Source organism: Oncorhynchus keta, chromosome 30, assembly GCF_023373465.1.
Source record: "Oncorhynchus keta strain PuntledgeMale-10-30-2019 chromosome 30, Oket_V2, whole genome shotgun sequence".
NCBI classification, from domain to species: domain Eukaryota; kingdom Metazoa; phylum Chordata; class Actinopteri; order Salmoniformes; family Salmonidae; genus Oncorhynchus; species Oncorhynchus keta.
Window position 1 is genome coordinate 59,675,215 of NC_068450.1, and position 8,459 is coordinate 59,683,673.

Here is an 8,459-nt window from a genome sequence, read left to right on the forward strand (position 1 = left end):
CTTCCGCATTTTGTTACCTCACAGCCTTATTAAAAAATTGATTAAATCATTTTTTTCGCTCATCAATCTACACACAATACCCCATATTGACAAAGCAAAACCAGAATCGTTCCAATTTCATTACAATTAAATAAAATTGGAAATGTACATGAGTATTCAGTACGTTGTTGAAGCACCTTTGGCAGCGATTACAGGATAGAATATTATTGAGTTTTAACGCTACAAACTTGGCATACTTGTGTTTGGTGAGTTTCTCCTATTCTTTTCTACAGATCCTCTCCAGCTCTGCTAGGTTGGATGGGGAGAGTTGCGGCACAGCTATTTTCAGGTCTCTCCAGAGATGTTCGATCCGGTTCAAGTCTGGGCTCTGACTGGGCCACGCAAGGACATTCAGAGACTTGTCCCGAGGTCACTCCTGCGTTGTCTTGGCTTTGTGCTTAGGTTCGTTGTTCTGTTGTAAGGTGACCGCTCTCCCCCAGTCTGAGGTCCTGATCGGGATTGGAGCAGATTTTCATCAAGGAACTCTCTGTGTTCCGTTCATCTTTGCCTCGATCCTGACGAGTCTCCTAGTCCATGCCGCTGAAAAACATCCCCACAGCATGATGCTGCCACCACCGTGCCGAAGGTGCCAGATTTCCTCCAGGCGTGACGCTTGGCAATCAGGCCAAAGAGTTCAATCTTGGTTTCATCAGACCAGAGCATCTTGTTTCTCATGGTCTGAGAGTATTTAGGTGCCTTTTGGAAAACACCAAGCGGGCTGTCATGTGCATTTTACTGAGGAGTGTCTTCCATCTGTCCACTCTACCATAAAGGCCTGATTGGTGATGTGCTGCAGAGATGGTTGTCCTTCTGGAAGGTTCTCCTATCTCCACAGAGGAACTCTTGAGCTCTGTCAGAGTCACCATCAGGTTCTTGGTCACCTCTCTGTCTCGGATTTCTACGGACAATTCCTTCGACCTCATGGTTTTGTGTTTGCTCTGACATGCACTGTCAACTGTGGGACCTTATATAGACAGGTGTGTGCCTTTCCAAATCATGTCCTATCTATTTAATTTACCACATGTCCAATCAAGTTGAAGAAACATCTCAAGGACGATCAATTTGGAAACAGGATGCATCTGAGCTCATTTGAGACTCATGGCAAGGGGTCTGAATACTGATGTAAATAAGGTAGTTTAATACATAAGCAACAAAAAATGTAAAACAGTTTGCTCACTTTGTAATTATGGGGTTTTGTGTGTAGATTGCTGAGAATCTTTATTTTATTTAATCCATTTTAGAATGAGGATGTAAAGTAACAACAGGTGGAATAAGTGAAGGTGTCTGAATACTTTCCCTTTTTGTATAGATCTAGTGTCCTCTCAGATGCTCTGCACCAGTCTGTACCAACCCTGGGTCTTCTCGCTAACAGGTCAACTAAGTGTAAAAATACATGCACTACACCCAGCATTACATTTGTCATTTTAGACATTTAGCTGATGCTTTTGTCATGAACGATTTACACTTAGTGCATTCAACTTAAGGTAGCTAGGTGGGACAACTACATAATCCTGATATGAAGGTCTACGAGAGATCGCTTGGTCTTCTTAATTAAAACAATTTCAAGACAAGGCAACCATAAGAACTGAGGACTGTGTACATAACAATACTCAAAGAGAGACATACACGATACAACACAAGAAAAGTTATCAGACAAAATACTGTTAGCTTACATTCCATGGCATATGGCACATTTTGCCCGTATATTGACATATATTTGATTTAATCAATATTGTTCAACAGAACTCTAGTTGACTTTGTCAAAGTTGGTCTTGTTACCTCCTCAATCAGGCTTGGCATTTTCCTCGTCTCAAACCAAATCCTCTTCATCTCCTTCTCCTGCTCCCTCTGGATCTGTCTCACCAGAGCCAACCTGGCTCCCAGCTCCATCATGTAGTCTGTCTGGATCTCCCTTTCCTTCAACTGACACTCAGCCCTCCTCTGTGTCAGCGTTGAACCGTCCATGTCTTCCTCCTAGCTAACAATAAGTCTGGAAAATACATAACGTTGTGGTAAGTGGGTGTTGCTAACCAAAGAATAATACATCTCTTTACACGTTTCTTCCCGTTTACTTACAATTAATTAACTTCAGGCTCTCTCTGTACCTTACTATTGAGCCTTATTCAACCCCCTCATGTAACGCCACTCCATATTGGCCCTGGTTCTCACAAACCACACTAATCACTTATATAATATCATTCAAAAAGGTTTTTGGGGAAGAAAGTGACTCTATATCCATCATGTGCCTAACTTGTTGTACAGTTTCATCTATTTGAATCACACCAGTCTTCTCTTTGAGTGCCTCTGAGTGCAACTGAATTTAAAGAGGTACATATTTATAGAGATAATCGATTACAATGCATGTTGGGGATTATCACAGAGATGCGGTTTTCTTTCATCAATAGAATGTATTTGCCATTAGGCTGGCTGACTACAACAACTGTAACATGCCATCTCAGTTGTCAGGATAAACAATTTTCTCACAAAAAAATGGATTCAAGCAAACTGTCTCTCGTCAATAGTTTCACTTGTAAGTCGCTCTGGATAAGAGCGTCTGCTAAATGACTTAAATGTAAATGTAATGATTGCATGTCAGGCCTACTTAAAGGGTCATGTTAGTACACAAGTAATTTAAAAAGTAGTTATTCTTCAGAAACATAGTTAAACAGTAAGTTATATTACAACCTACCTCTCAAGTAAGCAGCGTGTTCTCTTCCTAATGAAATAGGACATGAATAATCTGTCAGTGGTCAGTTGAATCAGTCTCTTTGCACTGTTCTGTTTGTCTGTGCAACAGCTAACCTCCCAGAATCAGAATCTTGTGATGTCACAATGAAGGCCCCATTGCTATGACTACCCACAGAAGCTCTCATGTGTAATCAAATGCTGGAACAATTCACTTTCTAAAAATCTGTTGAGCACAGTCATATGTAATATTTACATTGAATCCATGTAACCACGTTTTTTATTAAAATAAAATGCTCTACCTCTTATCAAATGGTTGACCATAATACAGGTGTTTTGCCTAATTCAAAGTCAATATGTTTTAGATTTCACAACTCATCCAGGTTTACTTAGGTTCTTTGTTTGATCTCAGTCTACCACTAATGTCCATTTTTTTCATCATCCTCATCATTATTAATTAAATACATGCTGTAGGCTACCTTACTACACTAAAACAAGTCTTCCATAGTCTATGCCACCTCAGTATCACAGTTCCAAGAAATGAGGTTTCAAGAAAACATCTCTCTTCAATGGCCTCAGCTATTAGCCATATGATCAACAAGGTCAAATGTTGCACTAAAATCAAGAAGCAGCTCAACTATAAGTTTATTTTGGTCAAGTGACCAGAGCCATTGATCAATTAAATCAACTAGAGCTGCTGCAGTTGAGGGATCTTCACGGTTCGCATGCTGGTAGAGAAATAAGATGTGCTGGATGTGTAATTATCTAGGCCTGAAACATTTGATTGAAGAGTAGGTGTCCCTGAATTCTTGCATTGTAGTTAAATATATTATTAATTAAGGAAATCAATATCAGCTGACTATAGCACAGTTGCTTTAGACCTGCCAACAGGTCCCATTGTTTAAAAACTTGTTTGAAATCACCCCTGATCTGGGCTTTGACATGATCTGACATCTCGTTTGTTTGAGACATTTCTCGTTGCTGCTCATCCTATTATTATTATTATATTAATGTCCTTCTTGAAGTAGCATACATCTGAGGCTACCTCTTTTTTTCCAGATCCTTATGTTCTTCTCTTCTAGGTTGGAATGTGTGTCCTCTGTCGTCTCTCCCATCTCTGCAGATCCCAGAGATCAGATTACTGTCCGTCTTCCGAGCCTCTCCATGTTCACCACGTTCATCTTCTCTGCCGTTTTCCTCTCTCGGCTGTGGCACTCTATCTTTTAGGATCTTCCTCCAGTTTCAGCTGGTAGGCCACATTCCTGATCAGTCTGTTGATCTGGAAGTTTCTGGCTCTGACCAGAGCTGGTGTCCGGCATTCCGGCTGTCTCGGAGGCATCTCCAAGGTGTGCTAGGCAGACAGTTCCGAGACACAGGCTCAGCGTAGATCTCTGTGCAGATGGAACAGGACAGGTGCTCTGCTGGTCAGAGGAAGCTGTGGTCATAATGGAGATGACTGTGCTCGTGCTCAGTGTGTGAGAGAAAGAGGCAGTATCAGAATACCCATATTAGCATACTAAATAGTATGCAAAAAAATATGTTTTATAGTATGTGAAAGTATGCAGCGTTCACATGCTAGTCGGAACTAGGAAACTCTGGAATGTCCGACTTGCTGATTCGTTGAATGCGACACGTATATAACTACAACCAGTAAGCAAGTCTGACATTTCCGAGTTTCTTCGTTCCGGTTAGCACATAAACGCAGTACTCTGAATGCGTCATCTAATGCACGATTGCATTGACTCCGTCATTTGTACATGTTGGTACAGCGCTTCAATTTAGCTAATTATCAGCTGTTGTCAAACACGTGAGTGGGAAAAGAAGAGTGAATTCTGCAAGGGTGGGCAACTCCAGCCCTCGAGGGCCTGATTGATGTCACACTTTTTCTCCATCCCTAGCAAACACAGCTGATTCATCAAATTGCATTCTAAACTGAAGATCATGATTAGGTTATTATTGGAGTCAGGTGTGTGAGCGGGGGCAAAACTGTGACACCAGTCAGGCCCTCATGGATTGGAATTGCCCACCCCTGTTACGAGATCAAATGCCAAAATTAGTACATACCCTAATCTAACTGCCTGTAGCTCAGGATCTGAAGCAAGGATATGTTTATTCTTGATACCATTTGAAAGGAAACACTTTGAAGTTTGTGTTAATGTGAAATTAATGTAGGAGAATATAACACATTAGATCTGGTGAAAGACAAAAACAACCGTTTTTTTTTGTACCATCATCTTTGAAATGCAAGAGAAAGGCCAAAATGAATTATTCTAGCCCAGGTGCAATTTAGACTTTGGCCACTAGATGACAGCAGTGTATGTGCAAAGTTTTAAAGTGATCCAATGAACTATTGCATATCTATTAAAAATGTTTTATCAAGACTGCCCAAATGTGCCTAATCGGTTAATTCATACATTTTCAAGTTCATAATTGTGCACTCTCCTCAAATAGCATGGTATTCCTTCACTGTAATATAGCTACTGCAAATTGGACAGTGCAGTTAGATTAGCAAGAATATCAGATACGTCCTGTGATTTGTTTTTGTTTCTTACAACCTCATGCTAATCATATTAGCCTACGTTAGCTCAACCATCCTGTTGACGGGACACCAATCCTGTAGATAAAGTACACAGTCAAATTAACATTTGCTTTAAAGCCCTCACTCAGAATACTGACTAACTTCTTGTAAAGGTAGGGACATGTGACTATCATAAAGCAAGACAGACTCAAATTCAGCGACAACTTTCAGCGTGGGGAAAAGGCTACAACAGAAGGGAATAAAGGATGGGTTTTATATCCATACAGTATAAATAGGAAATATCTAATAAACAAATGATTCCAACTAATTCTTTGGATTGGAGATTACTGCTTTAGACTGTTGATATGAAAGCACACATTCAGGTCAGCAAGCACTAAATAAGTGTCCAGCATGCTCTAGAGGTTATTACAAGTAACTACACATATCACACCACAACAGCTAACATAGGGTCTCACTCCCGCTCCTCCTTTCCTCCTCTCCCTCTTATCTCCTCTGTTCTTCCTCTATTCCTCCTCCTCTCCTCCTCCTCCTCTCCTCTCAGCGGCTCCAGCTGGATAGAGTGACGTCGAGGTGGCCTCTCACTGGAGGGAGGGAGAGGGGGAACAAAGGAGGACGAGGAGAGGGGTAGAGGGGGCAGAAAGCCCGGTCTAAATATTGTTTTAATGGGAAGAGCGGGGGAGGAGGAGAGAGTGCGAGAAAGGGGCGGAGTGAGAGAAAGAGGGGAGGAGGGTGAGGGCACCTGCGTCCGACACACCATGCCTACTACACCTGCAACAGGTAGGCCAAGGGGCGGGACCTGTAGGTGAGACTCATAGCACGATAGGGGAGGCAGGTGAAGAAGGGGTGGAGCTGGAGTCAAGGAAGGGAGGGTGTTCCTACGAGCTCCCTGCCAGCGAGAGGGAGAGCAGGGAGGAAGTCTGTCCACAGAGCACTTCCGGGTCATTGGATCGCCTCCGATGACATTAGATCCCCCTCTACAATGTAAAGCAGTTTGAGTACTGGGGTGTTCTCTGTATAAATCCAAGGTGGAACCTCCAGGGGCTAGCCTCCTCTCAGGGGACAGTCTGCTCTGGGCTGCCTGGGAAAGGTGCTCCTCTGTGGGAAAGAGGAGAGAACAAGAGGCCCCGGAAGATGTCTCCTTATGGTAGAGATGGACAGATCGACTCTCCTTGTCATCTCCCACCTCTTCCTCTAGCCCGGCCTTCTCCCTCATTTCCTTCTTGAAGTCGTGATGAAGAGAACCTTTTTCTCCCTTACGTTCTTCCTCTCCTCCCTCTACCTTCCTTTCCCTCCTTCCCTCTTGGTAGACCTTGTTAAGTCGAGCCAGATTGTGAATAGCTAGCCATGGTTCAGACCACTGTCGCTGTCTGGGAGGGGTGACACAGGACTGGTCCACTGGACTCAGCTCACATGGGGAGAATCTGCTGCTGCTGCCGCCACTCCCCCTCTTACCTGGGATGAGATAAGAAAGGATGAGACAGGTTCCTGAGATGTTTAACACCTTCCCCCCTCCCTCCCTCTAACCTGATCCTCTGAAATTGAACACATTCTCTCCCTCAAGTGAGTTGGGTGAGCCCGTCTTGATGATGATGTCAGAGGGTGACATGCAGGTGACAGGTGATGCATCGGGAGACGGCAGAACGTTCAGGTAGCGCCTCGTCACCGGTCCTCCGCTCACACCCATCTCCGTGGTGATGATGATGATGTCACGGCCTTTGGCGCGGCATGCGTCCAGTAGCACCTGGGGAATGTAATGGTCAGTTATAATCATTTCACAACACACACACAGTCTTGTATAATTAACATTTTGGGGACACACTATTCAGTCCCATTCAAAACACTATTTTCCCTAACCCATACCCTTAACCGAACCTTAACCCAAAAATCTAACCCTAAACCTAATTCTAACCTTAAACCTAAACCCCCTAGAAATAGCGTTTGACCTTGTGGGGACCAACAAAATGTCCCCTCAAATGTTTGTTTACTATTCTTGTGGGGACTACTGGTCCCCACAAGTATAGTTAACTACACACACACACCCTCCTCCTCCCTCCTGACCTGTAGTGTAGGCTGGTGCTGTGCGTTGATAGCGTAGACCATAGCTGAAGCTCCAGAGTAGTCCTCCATACTGGGGTCAGCTCCAGCTGTGAGGAGAGTAGAGGCTATCTGAGCTCCAGCCCTCTCCATACAGGAATACATCAGAGCTGTACGGCCTGACCGGTCCTGGGCATTAGGGTCTGCCTGGGTGGGGAAAGATAGGGTGGGGTTAGGATGTAGGTAGGCGCGCACACACACACACACAGTAGGCCTGTTTAGAATAGAATACGATAGAACCCCACAAGGGAAAATTAAACCTACAGAGCTCTCCTTTAAAAGTAGACACAGACCTGGTTGTCTAGTAGGTATCTGAGCAGTTTCAGGGTTCCAGGTCCAGTGGGTTCCCCTCTCAGGGCTTTACACGCTGCCAGGAGAGGAGTCTCTCCTCCCGGGTTTCTCTCGTTGACCTGGGCACCACCCTCCAGGAGCAGTCTAACGAGGCGAAGCTTCCCCAGCCTCGCTGCTCCAATCAGGGGACTGCCGTCTGGCAGGAGGTCCTGGGGGACCGACATGGTCTGGAGGAGAGGAAAAGATAGAGAGGCAGTCAATCTGACAGCCGAAAGTCAAATAGCGAGTTAGCATCCAAACGTACCTGGGTTGTCTGAGGTCCTGGGTTGTTAAGGTTTGGACACTGATACACATCCTCTTCGCTCCGTCTCACTCCGTTCTAACTCTCTCCTGTACGAGGAGCGTGGGGTCCTGTCTCAGGTGAAGGGCAGGCGTGGGTAGCGGTGAGCGTTCAAAGTTGTCAATGGTTTTCAGCTCTAAATGTCACCTGTTGCTGAGTCTCCACACTACAAAAGGCTCTGGGAAGGACTGATCGAAGTCAGCTTTGAACGGCCTTCATCTGGCAGACCACCGCCTGAGTTCAAACAGCCCAGAGGGGTGTGTGTGCAGAAATGGCACTCTAAAACCAATTTTATTGGTCACATACACATTTAGCAGATGTTATTGCGGGTGCAGCGAAATGCTTATCAAAAAAACAAAATAAATACTGCAAAGTTGCTTAGGAGCTAGAAGCAGAGCTGCCATGTCTGTCAACGCCATCTTGTCACTACACAGAATGGTGATAAAAAGACCTGTGGATAAGGAGGAATGT

The 8,459-nt window shown here is 44.4% G+C and overlaps 1 protein-coding gene across 9 annotated transcripts in view; it reads right to left on the reverse strand.

Moving 5' to 3' along the window:
* The window catches only part of LOC118363858 (cyclic nucleotide-gated cation channel beta-1-like), a 21,807-nt gene extending 16,107 nt beyond the window's left edge, over positions 1-5,700 (reverse strand). For 2 of the 9 annotated variants that reach the window (XM_052488703.1, XM_052488705.1), the window contains exons 1-2: positions 2,729-3,748; positions 1,819-2,029 (exon numbers count right to left, since the gene is read on the reverse strand). In XM_052488703.1, coding sequence (XP_052344663.1) covers positions 1,819-2,004 — 186 coding nt within the window. In that variant the 5' untranslated portion in view covers positions 2,005-2,029; positions 2,729-3,748. The other 7 variants (XM_052488711.1, XM_052488709.1, XM_052488710.1 and 4 more) reach the window with 7 other exon arrangements.
* Positions 5,701-8,459: the final 2,759 nt, after the last annotated feature.